The sequence below is a fragment of the Galeopterus variegatus genome, unplaced genomic scaffold (assembly GCF_000696425.1).
Source record: "Galeopterus variegatus unplaced genomic scaffold, G_variegatus-3.0.2 Scaffold1901, whole genome shotgun sequence".
NCBI lineage: Eukaryota > Metazoa > Chordata > Mammalia > Dermoptera > Cynocephalidae > Galeopterus > Galeopterus variegatus.
Window position 1 is genome coordinate 102,370 of NW_007728012.1, and position 18,893 is coordinate 121,262.

Here is an 18,893-nt window from a genome sequence, read left to right on the forward strand (position 1 = left end):
CGGCGGCAGCGGCATCCCCGAGACTCCCCGAGCTACCTTTCCCTGTGACAGCCACTGACGTCCTCCGCCGCTAGAAGAGACCCCGCTTCTCCGGCGCCTGCCTTCCCCGCCCCCCAGCCCCGGCCCCGCCAGCACCGCTACCTCCGCCAGCTTTGCCACCATCAGCACCACCTCCACCACCGCCGCCACCGCCACCACCACCACCGCCGGCGGCGGCAGCAGCCATTTCATCTCCACAGAAACCAGACACAAAAACATGGCAGAAATGGAGAAAGAAGGGAGACCTCCGGAAAATAAAAGGAGCAGGAAACCGGCTCACCCAGTGAAAAGGGAGATCAATGAGGAAATGAAGGTATTTTTGGACCTCGGGGGCTGGGGAGACGGAGCTCTTTCTTTCGCCCGCTCCCTTTGGGCCGCTGTATGGATTTGGGGGGTACAGGGGCGCGCTGGTCAGTTTCTGTAGGATGCCCAGAACGTCTCAGCTCCTCCTCCAGGTGCAAAGCCGAGGCCAACTCGCAGGCTGCATCCCCGAAATTTGCCAACCTCAGATTTGATTGGGGAGGGAGACCACATACTGTTTAATCCTACAAGCCCCAGGTTGGCACAGGCGCGTTTCAGGGGGAGGGTACCGGGGGCCCAAGAGGCGGGTGGGCACGGTGAAGACGCTTTGCTAGTGGGCCGTGTAGTTTCGCCCCCTTCGTCGGGAATCATCCTTCGGATCCCTCCAAACTTAGGAGCCGCCCGGCCGAGGCACCCCGGGAGCGGAGCGCTCGATTCCACCCCTCTACCCAGTTCATCCCCCTGCTACGCGGTCTCGCTTCCCCCAAGTAATCAGTCGGCTGCGACGGTGAGAGGAGGCTGTCAGTGCCGGGCGAGTGCGGCGGGAGCGGCGCGGGTCTGGGTACGGTGCTGACCGCCGGCTCGCCTCGCCTCGCCCGTCCCCGCCCGCTCCTCTCCATCGGCTTCCTCCGCCTCCCGCTCGCCTCTGCATGCCTCGCTTCCCAGTTCAGCAGACCCCGGCAAGCCCCGCTGAGAGATAGCTGTCTGAGGGGCGGCCTTCGCAGGGCGCCTGCCCATTGTTCGGGAAGGCCAGCCCGGAGTCCTCTCGGCGAGGCCGGGCTCCCCGCCAGGCCAGCGGTGCCCCAGAGGTGGCGAGCGCAGCAGCCTGGCGCTCCAGCTGTTCGCGTTAGAGCGATTGCACAAGAACACCGCTCAGCCGCTCAGCTCCGGACCCCCCTCGTCGCCCCCACTCCCTTATTTTCCATGAAGTTGCGGCTTTTGCCTGGGCGAGAGTTTTATTCTCTGTTGATTTCACGAGTCTCTCTGAATTTCTAAAAAAAAATTTATTTTTTTTTCTTTTTGTGTGTTACAAAACAGTGGCAGATTTGCATTGTGTTGTCTTCTGCATAGAATCCTTAATACTGCCAGGTGACTTGGTCAGGTTTGGTTAAGTTTGTAATTTAGAAGAAAAACTGAATGGAAATAGTATGCAACAAATTTATAGCGTTTTGACCTTTTCTTGATCAGAACAAGCATATTCTGTGAGAGTGCCTTGTATGAAGGCCACGCTTAGAAGGGGGCATATAGGTAGGTATACATCCTTATGTATGTGTACCTAGGTGTATACGCTTAGCTTTACCTTCCTCCAAGAAATGTTAGTAGCAATCTACATTTTGGAATTGGGGTTTTTATTTCTGGATGAGGAACTTAGTGCCTGGAAACAGAAGGTGCAGCATCAGTCCAACGGAGAGTAAAGGAAGATTTGCCTTGGAAATCAATGCTATTTCTTGATGGAAACCCCATTGATTCCAATGATAGACAGTTGTTGTTTTTTTTTTTAAAGACCAGTAGAAGAAGTTATTTTCTTTCAATGGGATGGAATTCAAACAGTTTACAATAACCGTTCTTCCTCTCTTAACCTTCCCTCTTGTCCTGCATTTCCACATTACTTTTCCATTTCATTTCAAATTGAGGGTGGGGGAAGGGGAGAGAGGTGAAGACCACTAGAAAAATCACAGCGTGATCTGGCCCTTTCAAACTGGCTGCCTAATGTGATCTATATGGATGGCAGCTTTTAAGTTTCGTAGGTTCTAGAATTACAAATTAGCTAATTTTAATCAAAACATGTGAAATGTTATCCCGGTTGGATATAAAGGCTGACTGTGCTCAATGCTTGGGGCTCACGTTGTTGACTTTGGCTGCAGGCGCTCTCCGTGGTTTGGGAGATAGTTGTCCTTCTACAGTATAACAGATGTTTGTCTGAACTGGTGAGGAAGAAACAAAAACAACATTGTGTGAAGGGGAAAAATTACACAATTTTCAGCCAGTGCGGCAGGACTAACTATAGAATTAATACTGGTGCACAGAATTTCCTCTTTCTAAAATGTTATTTTTCTTCCAAATCACAATCTACTATTTGAAATTTTAGTTCTCATCATTTCCATCTAGAGTAGAATTAAATAAGAAGCTTTATGCAACAAATAATTCAATTGCCTGTAGGATTGGTGTTTTCTCTCTGGTTTGGAACAATGTGAGAGACCCCTGACAGAAATTTTCAGTCATATCCATGCACACTGTGCCAGTGAGTCTAATGTACTTGTTTAGTAGGCATTTTTCTAATATAATAGTACCAAAAGTCCTCATGTAAAAATTAGTTTCTCGAAGTCAAAAGGTGGCAGGGTTATTTCGAACTCATTAATTTTTTTGCTTTTAATATTAATAACCTCATTAACAAACTCCTCCCCAAACCTTATGGTATCATTACCCCCTCCCAGCTCCCTCAACCTGAAGTAGAGAGTAATATAAGAAGTTGGTTGCCCTGTATAAAAATGTGTGCAACAAAATGTCACCGAGAACACAATGTGGCCTTGTGCAGCTTCATATCGGTGCCGCTGGAGCTGCCTGGCTGTGTTTGCCTTCATCTGTACAGCTTTCATCTGGACCAGTGTAAACTAAGCCCTGGTAAGTAATCACTGCCCGACAGAAAGAAAGGAATGTATACAGCTAGCGTGGCCTAAGCTGTAAAAACGGAAACCCGAGCCCCCACCTTGGATCACATATCAAGGCTTGAAGGTAGGGGAAATGAAAAGGGGAAAGAGGAGAGAGCTGAATGGAAAAGTCAGCCTGGGAAGTGGAGGATCAGGAGGAGGCCCCCCTTAGGGAGATTTGGCTCAGGGATTAGGGAATTTTATCGTGGTGTACAGTGACCTACTCAGGTTTCAACACTGGTTGGATCAAGTTGCTTCTCTGTGAGCTGAAAGAAAAAGGACTGGTGTGTATGTGATTTTTTTTTTTCCCCTTCGGGTAATAGAAAGGACATTGGTACAAGTGTCTATTTTAAGTACAGCAAATGCAGGGCACTGAGAGTGAGCAACAAAATTGCCTCATCACAGAGACTTTCTTCAAGATTTCTTAACTGAGATAATCACATATTTACTTAAAAATGCCGGAGAAGACAGACTGGCTGAGGTTTAGCTGACACCGATAATGGCACTGGAGATTGTCTTCATGTGGCTGGGAGCTAATGTTGGTTGCTGTTTCACTAGATCAGATATAGAGTTACATTTTCGTTATCACTGGTTTAATGTACATGGCAGTTGTAACAAATTTAAATTTGATACAATATAATTTTGTGTGTGAAAAGTACATGACTTGGCATAGCTTGCTTATAGTATACTCCACTGAAAATATTTTGAAGTAGAAATGTTTGTCTCACTATAACCTTTACAGTGTTTCTTTATCCTTTTTGTTTCTTTCATCCTGGTTTTTCTTGATTAAAAAGACAGGTTATTTTACTGTATTTACAATGGTATGCCTTATTAATTAATGACTAATACAGAGGATTTTTAAAAAATCATTTGGCAGTGCAATTTATATTTTGACTATGTTTGGTTTCTAAAGTGAATATTGTGATTGTATCTAACATAATGTCTCTGATACACTGTTAGCTCACATGGTTCATAATAAATGGATGTCAGGAGGAAATTCTAACATGCAAGGGTTTATTAGTTTCAGGAATTCATTCAAAATATGGTAGATATAAAAACTAGTTTGTACTAGAGGATATGTAAGAGTAAATATTGTTGCACTTAAGGATATGTATTTTGTGCACATAGATCTTAGTGAATGAACTGTGATTAGTAGCTACCAAACAATAAAACAACTCAAAAAATCTAAACTATGAAGAGATAATGAGTCAGATTTTTATCTTTTAAAAGTCTTTGACAAAACCAGCACAATTAGATCAAGCACTCTGTCCTGGAAACTTTCCTAAACTAACCATAATTAATGCACTTACAATGTTTGGCTTCTTTATCACTTGCTAAACTACAGGATAATCTGTGTTAAATGTCATAGGGTCTCTCCTTTGCTGAAGAAGCTTTCATTCTATAAATTTTCTCAGTAAGTAATTTGTATCTAAAATTATGCATCAGTCCTAATGCCTACAGTTTGAGTCAGGCACATCTGTTAGAGTTTAATAGTAAACTTACCACAAGATTTTCTAGTTTGGCTTCTGATGATCTCCATTTGGTTTTTAAAATGACCTGTGTCAATTACATAGACAATATAGCAAGTTGCAGAGCCAAGCTGGTGAGTGCAGGGAGATAAATAACTTGAAACACACGTAAACACACACACAGAATTAGAGAAATCAAAGAGTGGATCGGAAAAGTCAGCGTCTTTTAGGTTGAAATCAACTCATTACTAAAACAGGTATATTTTAAGTACTGCTGCTGAAATCCCAGTGTCAGATACAGTAAGTCTCAGGAACTTAGAAAGTGGGCTTGGGACCATATTCCCACTATGGCATTTACAAATTATTTCAGACCTCCCCTGCTGAGTGGTGGCCTCAGGTGTGCCATGTGGCAGGGCTGCAGACTAATGTCAGACGGGACATGGCCCTTGCTGCTTAGGAGCAGGTATAGGATGTTGGTGAGTCCTCAGCATTGCTCTGTTGTCCTGCTCAAGGGTCCAGGCTAAAACCATAAGAGGTGGTCCTGAGTGGGCTCGGGGAGCTATGCATTTTGCTCTGTTCAAAAAGGGGGTTTTCTGGAAAGAGTCTCTTTCTCTATCTGAGAACCCATAAGTATGACGTGTGGTAGAGCGCTATTCTCTAAGCCTTATACAACTCACTGGTTCCAGAGACGAGGAAATGGAAAGGAACCACTCCACTTCCTCCCGAATCTGAAATAAACATTTGAACTAGAAGAAAATGAGTCTGACAGACTCATTCCCTTCTGCGTTTCCTGCCTCAGTGCTTGCCAAGCACTGCTCTGAGAAGCCAAGCTCTACTCTCCTTGTGTGAGACAGACTTACAGAAACCAAGAGGTAACAGAGTTTTCAAAGGAAAGTCAAAAACAGGACCTCAAAAAAGGGCAAATATTAGTGGCTGTCTAAAAAAGGAGAGTTTCAGGGAGAGATGGTGTCTTGTTAGAGTGACCAGACTTTTCACATTTTTATATCTTTCAGGAAATGCCCCTTTTGTTTTTTAAGAGTCTTCACACTTAAACAGAAAAGAAAAAAAATTAGAAACAGTAGAAGGTGGATCGTAAAGATCCCTGAAGTCTGAGACTTCCTCTTGTGGAGTGGGAAGTCAGCCACACTTGCACTCTCAAGCTAATGAGATTACTGAATATTTTCCTAAAAGAGAAGTGATATTACAGGGTAAAAGGAGAGAAAAAAAAGAGTGCTTTGTTTTTGTTAGTGCCAATTGAAACATGTAAACAGACATAAAAGCATGCGGTAAGTGAGATTTGCTGAATGTATATATTAGGATCTGTAGACCGATGGGTGTTAATATCTCTTATATAACCAAAGTCCTGTGGAACTCCGTATGCTTTAAGGCTTTGGCACAAACAGGAAAACAATGTAACAAGTCTTGGTGATTTTTAAGGCTGTTCTGCAGCTGTGATAAGACACAGCTGCACACAGCTGTACACCTGCCACGCCTGCCACGCCTGCCATGATGTTAGCCCTAGGGCCGGTATCCACAATTTCATAGCATTTGTTTCACCCTTTTAGGACATTTGATGTTCTGGCAGTAGATTTGAACATGGACACGTGATTATTTGCTCTATGTTACAACAAAACAATAAACATCATAGATTTTATATGTGGAATCACATGATTTTGGTTTCATATGCTATTTACATAGCCATCCAATTCAGAATATATTATTAAGAGAACAAGTTTTTCTTCTCAGGCCTGTTGCAGGCCACAGTTGAGTATCGTGATGTGGTCTCTGCACTTAGTACTGCATTAAAATAATTGTGTTGTGGCTGAGAACAATGCTATAAAATGAACCAAACTGGAGTGAAGTGACCATTTCAAGGGATTTCAATCTAGAAAGGTATAGTTCAGGTGAAAACGGCAGGGCGTGATGTTTAAGCCTGCACTGAGAGTGAAAATCTGGCTGCTCTTATTATTTCATGCATGTTGGTGGCCCTCTAATGGGTCATCTGTGGTGCGTGACTCATCCTTTCTATACAATCTGATCCAGTGGGATCATGAATGAGGAAGTACTTTGTAATCTGTAAAGGTCTCTTCAAATATTTCTTTTGCAGTATTTAAATTTGACCTCATGACCTTTTCATGGCAGAACGGTAAAATAAAACAGACCTACTGGGTCTGTGTTAAGAGAGACAACTTAGACTCAGCCCTGGTCTAGGCCTGGGAAGAGTACTAGAAACTGACTTCTAACCAAGTTGAATTCCTGCTTCACTCGGGATCTTGAACAATGCTCTGCCTCTCTTTTGCAGATCCACTTTCTTTATCTCTATGAGTGAGTCCAATGATGCCCAATAGAAATCCACCTTAGGAGTCAATCAGAACGCATGGAGATGGAAAGGGAGATAAAATATTTTCCAAAAATAACCATCATTCTATTATTGATAATCTTAACTAGCAAAGATATTAGCATTTTTTCACCTGCTTTGTAAATTGTTCAGGATTGTTCAGGATTGTATTTCTTATGTGCTCCACTTTCTTGGATAATGTGTGTCAGGATGATTTGGAGTTAAGTAATGTAACTGATGGATCTTTTTTATTGTTATTAAGACTGTGAATATGGCTGACGTAGTTGTCTATGAGTGAAACTGTGTTAATTTTTAATTTAAAGCTAGTTTTTTTATTTTTACAAAAATAATATACAAACATGATAGAAATAGTAGAATAAGCAATAGAATTAAGCAAAGAGAAAAACAAAGCCTATAATTTTCCCACCCAGACAGTTACTGACAACATTTTGATGTATGTTCTTTTCAGTACTTTTTCTATGTATGATATAGAGTTTTAAAAAAAAACAAAAATGATCTGAGTGTACTAACCTTCCTTTAAAAACTTAACATATTGTGAATGTTACTGACAACATTTTGATGTATGTTCTTTTCAGTACTTTTTCTATGTATGATATAGAGTTTTCAAAAAAAACAAAAATGATCTGAGTGTACTAACCTTCCTTTAAAAACTTAACATATTGTGAATAGCTTTTCATGGCAATAAAAATTAATCTACAGCATATATTTTAATGGCAAATAGTATTCTAAGACTAAATGTAATTAATTTAACCAAATTCCAATTTTGTGGCATTTAGTTTGTCTCTAAGAAAACAACACTGAGGTAAACATTTCTGAACATGCATATTTCTGTACCTATTTTCTTATGATAGTTCCTATAATGCTTACAATACAATTGTTGAGTTAAAGGGTGTGTAAATTTTAGAGGTTTTAATGCATACAGTCAAATTAGCCTTTCTAAAAGTTGTATCAATTTAAATTCTCAATAGTATGAGTGCTCACTGATACTACATATTGTAATTTTTTTAACTTTCACATATTTATTTTTAGAATAAGCTTTTCCTGAATTTTACTTAATCATTTCTCTGTATTTATAAATCTTTTTGATATTTGGGAATGTATTAAAGTGCATTAGAGCATTTATTGAGTACATGCTAAGTGCCAGGCATTGTGCTAGGTGAGGCACAAAATGAAATTAAAAAGTAACTTACTGTGTATTAGTGATAGATGACATATCTACCAGAACTGGGACTTGGAGTGAAAATGGAAATGATGTTTGTGGGGAGAAGGAAGGCATGACTTTTTCCTCATTTGGGTGAATGATTAGGTGCTCTTTGAATACTTTCTTTTATCTTGGGCAGGATACCAATTGGAAAACACATTGACAGTTATCAAGTCCTGGTATGAAAAAAATCACTGGTACCTACCTATGTTTTAAAATCTGTTTGGGGGGCCGGCCCGGTGGCGCACTGCGCTAGTGCGCCTCTTGGGAAGCGCGGCTGCCCTCCCGCCGAGGGTTCGGATCCCACATACAGACCGGTTCCCGCTCACTGGCTGAGCGAGGCGCGGGGGCAACACTGAGGGTTGCGATCCCGTTGCCGGTCCCGGTCCGGTACGGGGGCGACACTGAGGGTTGTGATCCGTTGCCGGACATGGAAAAAGACAAAAAAAAAAAAAAAAAATCTGTTTGGTATGTTCAAAAAAATTAAAAATAAAATCAATCTTTTTTAAAGACTTTGAAGTACTTGTGTTTCTGTGGCATTTTGAGAATTTGTAATTACTGCTATTTTTAAAGTGACTTGAAGTCAACTCTTTATTATTTACCTGGTGAAATATTGAATTAAAAATCATTTAGGCTGAACTTTGACATTTGTACAGCACTTCCAGTTGAACAAGAAGAGTGTATAATAAGTGTCCTAGGAATTAAGATCCAACAAAAATATACTTTGCTGGTCTAGAAAGAACTCAGGAGGAGTGACAAAAGAGTAAAATTTTCTTTCTACCTATCTTTCTGTGACCTTTTAAAAAAAAAAAAAATCCAGGAAGAGATAATTTAAAACTAAATGTTAGGATTGTCCTCTTTCCTTAGGAACCCTCGAGGTGAGAGAGGAGGGTGAGCAAGAGGTAGAGGAATTAGAGAGGGTGAGCAAGAGGTAGAGGAATTAGGTATTAGAAATACAAAGTAATTAGAGTCAGATGTGATGTCAAAATCCAGGAAGAGATCATTTAAAACTAAATGTTAGGATTGTCCTCTTTCCTTAGGAACCCTCGAGGTGAGAGAGGAGGGTGAGCAAGAGGTAGAGGAATTAGAGAGGGTGAGTAAGAGGTAGAGGAATTAGGTATTAGAAATACAAAGTAATTAGAGTCAGATGTGATGTCAAAAATTGTAAAATGAAAACATTCAATTTCAATTATGAGTTTTGAGCACTCCTGTTTCAACAATGCAATTAAGGAGAGTAGAGGCCAGTGATTAAATCTGAAAACAAGCATAGTCTCAACATAGATGGATATGCCCTGGTGGGAAACCTCTTTATATAGGATATTGACACCCTATGGTATGATTTCTTTGCAACTTTTTGATTGGTCCAGGGCGGTAGCTTCTTCGGAATTGATGACACATTGGTCTGTACAGATTTCTAATAGAAAGAATCCTGGTGCAGGTTGGGTATCCCTAATCTGAAAATCCAAAATCTGAAATGCTCCAAAATCTGAACATGACACTGAAAGGAAATGCTCATTGGAGCATTTTGGATTTTGGATTTTTGGATTAGAAATGCTCAACCAGTTAAGTGTCTGCAAATATTCCAAGATCTGAAAAAATCAGAAATCCGAAACACACCGGTCCCTAGCATTTCAGATGAGGGATACTCAACCTGTATATGAATCAGAAGATCTGCATTCTAGTTCTGACTTTACTGTGTGATCTCTCATTCCTGTCTTTTACTTTCTTGATGCTCTCATTTTCTGTTGCAAAATGTGGATGGACATAAGTTCACCAAAAGTTTATTGAAGAAATCAAATAAGTAACATATGGGGTTATTTATTGAAAGGAGCAAGAGAATTAAAGGAGTGGAAACACTGTAAAGTACTATAAGAGTGTTAGACATTATCATTATAATAATACTGACCTATTTTCCAAACCCAAATTGGACCATTTGGTATGAAAGAGGATTTTTGTGTCACTTCCAAGGGCAAGAGGCAAACTGCAAAATGTAATTTGGATGCCAAAATATTGAAATATCCTGCACATTTTGATGGTTTATGGGAGCAATGATAAAATATTTAAAATAGTGATGCTCAGTAAAATTCATGATGTGTGGTAACTATAATTATGAAATTTCCTTGCAAAAGGTATTTTATTTCTCATATAAGTAGAAGTTCTTTGATTTCACAGAATCCTAAATCTGGGAGGGAATTGTAAGAGATTCTACGTCAGTATCCTGGCTGAAGTATTCAGGAGAAATGCTGGGTAAAGATTTTGTGGAAAGCAAATTTCACAATCCCGCTTAGTACAGTAACTTCTTATTACTGAACATCCCTACCTCAAAAATCTCTGCATTTATTTTTTTCACCTTTTAAAATACATATATGTAGCAAATAAGAAACTTATGTTGGAAAGAGATAAACTCTTTTAATACAAAATTCTTTTTTAGGGGATGATAATGCTGAAAAAATTACAGTTTGAAATCTCTACCAGAAAGACTTGAAATCTCTTACAGGCCATAAACTTTAAATTCATTTCTCCTAGAATATGTATGTTTCTTGGGTGGTAACTGCAAAAGTCTATTTGCTTTGCTTTGGTTTAGCACCATAGTGAGCCCATATGATATCTAGCATCAAACTCTATCTAGAAATTAAAAATTTTAAATTATTTATTCCTTGGGGATTTTTTGTTTCTTAATTCAGTAGTGTATATGACAGAGGTAATAGTCTATTTCTTGAAGCTATACTACGAGAAACTTTGGTGTTTGTTTTCTGTCTTTCATCCTGCTCCTCCTTTCATGAAAGGTTTCAGATTTATAGCTTGAGGTTTTATAAACCTTTTGTTTTCTGCTTTTGCAGTCATGTATCAAAATATTAAGGTGTTTATCTTTATTTTCAATGACAACAAAGGGATTGTTTTATTTTCCCTGACATTTATAGTAACTCAAAAATCATGGAATAGATCAAATTCATATTGATTGTTTCATGAAGCCTCTGGCTTTTCAGCAGATACATAAACTGATAAACTGATACAGTTAAGACACCAAAATAATATGAATTTAGTGTTAATAATTCAGTTTGAAGTTTTAGTTTTTACCCAAATGCCTGAAAACTTCTGGATCTCATCCCTGGGATTGGTTCTGAAAGGCTGAATGGATTTGCAGCTGGGCTAAAACAAACAAATCTATATCCTTGGCTGGGAGGTTGCTCCATGAATTATGCATCTGCAGCCTTTTGTGACTTCAGAAGTTAGACAGAACCAGAGAAAGTGGCATCCAGATACAAACGGTCTACAAAACTGAATATGGTAGCCAGGAGTTACTAGGCAAAAGATTTTGTCTTGTTGGCACAGTTCTCTTAGAGATTGGGGCACACAGAACACAGACTAATAGGATGGCTTGAACTTGGCTTTTAATGCTCTTGGGAATTTGTTTTTCCATGCAAGGTGTAAACTTCATCCTTGGAGATTTCTGCTGCCAGACCACTGATGGAGGACCTTGATTTGTGTGCCTAGGGACTGTCATTCTTGAGTCAGGAACTCAGCTCAGTGAAAGAAATGAGGAATAAGGGGAGACTGATGCCTCATTAAAGGGATCTCTTTTGATTGAGTAGAGCAGTGTTTAGCCCAGTCCTCCTCAGTGGTATTCCTAAAGTTGCTGAGCTTATTATTTATATCGATCGTATCATCTTTGTACATTCATGGAAAGAATATCTATTTAATGTGGACACAACCAGCCATCAGAGAGAATAAATGCCTCACTAAAGCTTGATGTGGCTGACTGTTGGCCTCGTGGATGGTAAAACTGAATCAATCTGGCTAGATTTTTTCTTTTTTAATTGCTGGTGTGCTGCATTATACCATCACAGATTGACCCAGTTGGAGCTCAGAGCTTAAGTGGGTACTAAAGCAAAAAATCTAGCATCCTGTGGGTGGTTTGAAATGCCAGGTTTGTTTTTGTGGAGTCAGAAGTGTAATATCTTTTTTTTTTTACGCAACCCCTGCTGAAATCTAAAGTCATGAAATTCAAGAAAACATGGAACTCACACGTTGAGGCTGTGCACACTCTGGCTTACCCTTGGTGCTTTGTTTCAGGTATATAAATTATACATCCCAGTGTAATTCAGAAATGACAGCTTCTAAGGAGAGTAATAAAAGATTTGTTGAGTTACAGAGAAGGTTAGAATATATAGTTTTTCTTGCTGAGTCTACGAGGCTTATGCTGCCCTGCCAGATACAGATGTTTAAGGCACACATGAGCATTAAGATCATTAACACACATAGTCTCACATCTTGTTTCCATATCTAGTAATTGATAAGTTAATATAAAATAGTCACCTGATATAGGGTATTAAATCTGTCCAACTATCTATTATTTTCAAAGTTTGATATCTATCATAACAATAACAATAATACCTTACATTTATATATTGATTTATATTTCATAAAGTGGTTTTATATAGTATCCTAAATCTGGGCTGGCTACTAACCTTAAAATTATTTGGTACTTTTATGTTGCTTGTCAGAAGACAATCACAGTGACCTTTAATTTCATGGAGAAAGAATCTATCACTAATGAAATTTATAAAGTAAATTATGCATTGATTTTTAAAAATACTCTTGCAAAAGGGAAAATTAAAAAGAGAGACCCTTGTAACCTATTCAGCTTTCTGTATGGCAGTGGTTGACAACTGAGAAATTATTTCTTTGTTGAGATTTTTTTTTTATCTGAGATAAGAATCATACTAAGAAACAACATCTGAATCAGAAAGAAATTCTAATTTAAATTAATCTGAACCACAAAAAGGTTGATTAATTTCATTTTCAAAAGCTTTTCTTAGCTTTTTTGTGCTTACCTTTCAATATTTCTTTATTAGTGTGGGATACAGACTTTGTAGAAGAATATGCTAAAATATGACTTCCTATTCATAAGCAAAACTGACAAATACCTTTTTTCTTATTATCTTTAAATTGCAAATGTCTGAAGGCCTGTCATAATTGGATGCGTCATCCTGAGATTTAAATGCATTACAATTTTTGAACGTGACTTGAAAACTAAACACTTCTCTAGGGAAGTGGGACAGGGCTGGCAGTAAATGGGATAGGGCAAACAAAATTCAATTTATGCATTCTCTTAAAATAGTTATTGATTATAGAAATAAGTAGTAGCCTATACTTCTTTTTCAGAACTTTGCAGAAAACACCATGAATGAACTCCTTGGCTGGTATGGCTATGATAAGGTTGAATTAAAAGATGGCGAAGATATTGAATTCAGGAGCTACCCTACAGATGGGGAAAGCCGGCAGCACATTTCTGTTCTCAAAGGTAATGACATTTAATGTCCCTTTGTTCATGCAAAGAAGGATTAACTATCTCAACCTGCCAGAATTGAGTTGCTTTGGGACTCATTTTGTTGATTATGCCAATGGTTCGTTTAAACATACATCCCCAGTAATGCTTACCCATATGCAGATTCTAGAGAATATAAGAGCACAATATAAAACACAAATAGACACAGCTTAATTTCCTTCCAGCAATGGGAGAACTAGATAAGGGCTAGGGACCTTAAGTGCTGTGGTCCTGCCCACAGAATTATAGAAAGGGATGATGCTTGCTAACTTCTAGTTTCCTGATCCCTTTAATATATCAATTGTTTGGGGATTGGGGTTCCCCGTTAAGTGAAATGTTAGGTTTAGATTTTCAGACTGCAAGAGAGAATCACTATTAGTTTGCCGATCACCCTTCCTTGTTTTTTTTTTTTTTGGTAGGAATTCTAAAGGGAAGCCCTATTTTTGTTTTGTTTTGTGCTTAAAGTTTTCACCTTTTCCTGCCCCCACACCCTTGAATAGGGTAAGAAGAGAAGTAAGAGAGTAGTAGATGATTAGATCCCATGTTATACTATGAGAATGTTCATCAAGGCCAAGCTAAAGAGGGGAAATTACAGAGGCCTGGTAGACCTGAAATAACACTGATTCTACCAGTGGACAGCAGTGCCAGATATGTTATGGGGAAGCCTGTATGAATACTGAATTTATGAACCTAAATTTGGAATGAGAGTTTGTCAAAGAAAGGAGGAGTATATGAAGAAGCAGCCCATTTGTGGACCTTTAATAAAATGTGGGTAAAACTAACTGTGCATCATCGCTAGCAATTTGATCAGTATTTGCATTGCATTCAAAATCTATTGGCATAAACTACCTGTTCAAGCATTTTATTTCTAGTCTTTAACATAGTACTTTTCTTTCTTATAAGCCAAGCAATGAAATGTAAATGAGCTGTCCTGCAGGCATGTGGAATTGAATGTACATGACAAATTTTATGTTAAGCTTGCTATGAAATTGTACACATCATGTTATGGAAATAGTATCATCAATTTCACTGTAAATGAAAAATGCAAGTCATGAGTTTATATTCTATAAACTAATAGCTTGTATAATACTTGGCCTCGGTAATAATCTTTGCCTCTGGGGACTATGGAAAGAGAGAGTACCAGGATATGCTATAAGAGGAAAAAAGTTGTTTTCTATGGTTGAGGTTTTTTAAATTTTATTTTATTTTACTTTTTGTGATTCCTGTGAAATGATAGGATGCACAAAGTTCATATCATTATAAGTTTTCTTTATTTTCATTTTTGTTAATTTTTTTAGGTATTATCAATATCCTGTGAAACAGCAGTTTTCTTCCCAGTCATCTGCCTCTTTCTCATTCGTTCATTTGATTATATTATGGTCCAAGTTTATAATGTAGTGGGACCTATTTACAATGTTGGAGGGAGGCATGTTTTAGGCTTTCTCTCTGTTAGCCAGGGCGATGCCTGCTATATATCACTTTGTACATGGAAAAGGTTAATTGCCTCTCAATTTTCTATGGGATTTTACAGTGCTAAAATTCATCACTGTGATTCAACTGGGATATTAGCTATCATAGTGGAGCAAATTATAAAGGAGCCCACTGGAAATTTATATTAATAAGACTAGTGGAGTTCTGGTAAAGTGTTTAAAAATTTGCAAGGAAAAATTTGTTTTGTTACATGGCCATTTTTCTTGAGAAAATAAGGAAAATTTTAAGTCTGCTGAATAGGTCCTTTTGTCATATTGAGTATGATTTTTTTCTTTTACAGAAAATTCTTTGCCAAAACCAAAATTACCTGAGGACAGTGTTATTTCACCATACAATATAAGCACAGGCTATTCAGGGCTTGCCACTGGAAATGGACTCAGTGACTCACCTGCAGGGTCAAAGGATCATGGCAATGTGCCCATTATTGTACCTTTAATTCCTCCCCCTTTCATAAAGCCACCAGCAGGTAAGTCACTACTGGGATTTCCAATGATAACAATTTATAGAAAGTTGTCTTAACTATCTTATGAATAATTATTAAGTGCTCAAGTTAACTTTGGTAAAGATTGTTTTAGGAACTTTGTAGATAAGAAATGTTAGTGCATGTATTATTTAAAGTATTATTGCTGTATTAGGAAATGCCCTTTACTACTGCTGCTTAGGCTGTAAATTTTCAACTGAAAATGAACTTTTTTCACCACCAGCTACAAAAGAAAGTTATTTTTCTTCTTCGAAACCATCTGTTTAAAATAAAAAAAGGATGAAAAAAAATTTTTAAATAAGATACCTACAATGACTGATTAGCAAGAAAAAATGTAACCATGGTTGAACTGGGTGGTGCGTAAGGAAAGTCATGTCTCCTCTGGGTTTTCTGAGGAATGGGGTAGTTTTGTAAAAGGGCATGTAGCAGGCTTGTTTCTCAACATACCTTCCTCTAAATCCATTTAAGAATCAGCATAGATTTTGCATCTTCTCCACAGAATTCCTTCTAATTCCTGGAAAGCTCTCTTTGAGAACTTTAAAAAGAAATAGACATTTGAATTTCACTTGCATGAGAATGTGATCAATTCTTTTATATTCCCAGAAAATTAGATGGCAGTGTATTAGATCTAGATGGTAATGGGCTGAGCATTATGGGATACTGCAACCTAGGCTACAGATATATTTCACACAGAGAAAGAAGTTAAATCATGGTGTATCTGACTTGCTGTAAAATGTTGGAGTCATGCCAGAATGATTAATTGTGACACTGATTAATTTTTTGTATATTGAATTGAACAATGATAAATACTGTGTTTTAGTAGCAGTACTTATTGCAACATAATAAAGATAATGCTTGTATTTGTATTAGGGAAGATAGGTGTTTGGTTATGTTTCCATAAACAGTGAAGATTATTTGTAGATTAAGGTTCCTGGGCTTATGTTATAGATATATTTACACTGTATTCAAACTGTTACATTTTTCTTTATGGTATGACCACTTTTTCTTGCTTGGTCTACTACATTTTAGCAGTAAAAGTGTCCTTTTATACTGAGGTCCTTAGATATGTCATTAAAAGCTATGTACCTGTCAAAATCACTTGTAATTGTGTTTGTCTACTAATTACTAATGTAATTCATGTATCATATTGTTTGCCTTATTAACGCCCCTGTTCTCCTTTGGTTGATTGTTTTGTGATACAGAGGGTCTAGGTTTATCTCCCTAGGACCAAAGACATATTTTACATAGGCCAACTAGGGTAAAAAGGGGTGACTAATTTTGTAAATGTAGAGTTCACATTTGAATATACATGCAGTGGCTTAGGTGGGAGGTGTTGGTGAAGACGGTATCAATAAGACAGTATGACTAGGTGATGAGAACATGGACTTCAGATTCAGACAGATTGGATTCAAATCTAGGCTTTGTCATTTACCAGCTCTGTGAGCATGGACCAGTTAGATAGCTCTCTTCCCTTTAGTTTTCCCATCTGTAAAAAGAGGATCACAATCCTACCTCACAGGGTTGTGGAGATGAGATGAGAAAATGTATGTAAAGCACCTAGCATAGTGCCTGCCACACAAAAGGCATTTAGTAAACACCATACCTCTTTTTCTTTTTTGCAGTCCTGATTCTGCCTTAGAGTTATCATGCACATAATTTGTGCATAAAAAGGTGTGCATCCAAATGCAAATTCGTCTCTAAGATTTATTTGAGCAAAGCAAACAGCTTTAGAAATTAGCATAGCTGAGGCTAACATGAATTTGGCATGCCAAAAAACCTGCCCTGGAGTTTCCTGTTGAACTAGCCACGTGGAATTCAAGCACACAGCTCTTATTTAACTCTAATTCCACATCAGATCAGGGAATAAATATGCAAAGGGATAGAGGCCAAAATTGAGCCTTGGAAGTCTTAGATGTAGGAACTCTGAGGAATTAGAAGCCAGAGTAACTGAACACCAGTGGTTTTATGCTGTCTTCCATGAAACTCCAAGGTGCTCATCTGTTGAAAATAAAATGTAGGGAAGGACATTTTTAATTTTCTGTAGTCAACTCTGTCTTGCTCCAGGGTTCTCTATGACAAGGCAAAGATACAGAAAGATTCTCTGCTTTCAAGGAGCTTACTCTATTAGTCCCTAAGCAGAAACTTACAGGAGAGATGAATTTTGATTTACCCGTACTACCAAGAGCAGGGATCACAAGCCGTTTCTCTAAAGGGTCAGATAGTGTTTTAGGCTTTGTGGGCCATACTGTCTCTATCATAACTGTAGAACTCTGCTGTTGTAGCAGGAAGGCAGCCATAGTTAACACTTAAGCAAATGGGTGTGGCTGTGTTCCAGTAAAACTTTATTTATAAAAAAGGCAGTGGGCAGGGTTTGGCCCAGGGACCATGATTTGCTGACGTTTATGCTAGGGTAATATTAGCCAAAGTCTCATGATAACAGGAAGATGAATAGAGTTTCAAAGAGTCAGGCTGTGGCCCTTTCCAGGTGCTCTGTGTAATATCATAAAGAAGGGACAACAAAAAGGGCAGAAAAATAGGGGCTTTAGGGTAGGTGATAAGCTCTGGCACACCAATGTCTGTTGAATAAATGAATGACTGAGATTCAAATCTATTGCACATATGTAAGACAAGTATAGACAATTTCGTTGTTCACTGAGAAAATGCTAGTATTTTGTTCGGATTAGTGCCAACATGCCTGACCTTGGCCACAGTTTCCTTGGTAGTGAAGTGGGGATTCTATCACTCTTATCCATGAATGAGTAAAGTCCACACATTATCCAAAAGCTTCCATCTAGTTAATCATTCCAACTCTTTCTTTGCTAAAATTTTTTCCAGAGTTGTTATTCAAGGTAATCGAGTTGAGGTATGTTCACTGTCTATTTTGTATCCATATGCAGGTTAATGTGGCATTCCTGAGGGGAACTTATAAAGGGTACAATGGCTAGAAGCAAAAGGCCCACTCATTAGTCCCTGAATAATTGAGAGTTGACTGTATCGTGCAGGTGTTCACCTCAGGATAGGGAAGATGAGGATATATATGCCTGGGATTCTTCTGTTAGGGTTCAGATTATTCCTTTTGTACTGTAAACTGGCTATGTGAAAATGCTAATAAAATAATACTTTATATTGGTATTAAATTCTTTACAGTTTATGAAACTCATTTACATTCATTATTTTATTTAATTTGATCTTTACAGTAACTCTGGGAAATAGCATGTCATGTATCATTAAATGAACAGAAACTCAAATAGGTTAGAGGGCTTTCTCAAGATCATGTGGTTTCTAAGTACTTGAGCCAAAACTAGTATTAAGATCTTCTGACTCTTAATTCAGTATTCTTTTTAATATAAAGTTGCCTTTTCAGCATATTCCTACAAAACTTCCCTAGACTGTATTAGAATAATAATGATTATTAATATACTACTTCCAGATTCCCCAGTGATAGGAGATACTTCTTCCTGCAAAATGTTATTTTTTCAAGTCCACATCTTTTGGGAGATTCAGTGAGTTCTTCATTAACCCTGAGGATTTGCTGTTCTGTGATCCTGGATAGCCGGGGGTGGGGGTGGGGGGGTG

General features: G+C 38.4%; 1 protein-coding gene across 1 annotated transcript in view; it reads left to right on the forward strand.

The window, feature by feature from the left end:
- Positions 1-83: 83 nt before the first annotated feature.
- Positions 84-18,893, forward strand: part of SOBP (sine oculis binding protein homolog (Drosophila)) — a 166,379-nt gene continuing 147,569 nt past the window's right edge. Inside the window, exons 1-3 of the mRNA XM_008579499.1 lie at positions 84-352; positions 13,183-13,321; positions 15,117-15,302. Of these exons, the coding sequence (XP_008577721.1) occupies positions 257-352; positions 13,183-13,321; positions 15,117-15,302 (421 nt within the window). The 5' untranslated portion in view covers positions 84-256. The remainder of the gene's footprint in view (positions 353-13,182; positions 13,322-15,116; positions 15,303-18,893) is intronic.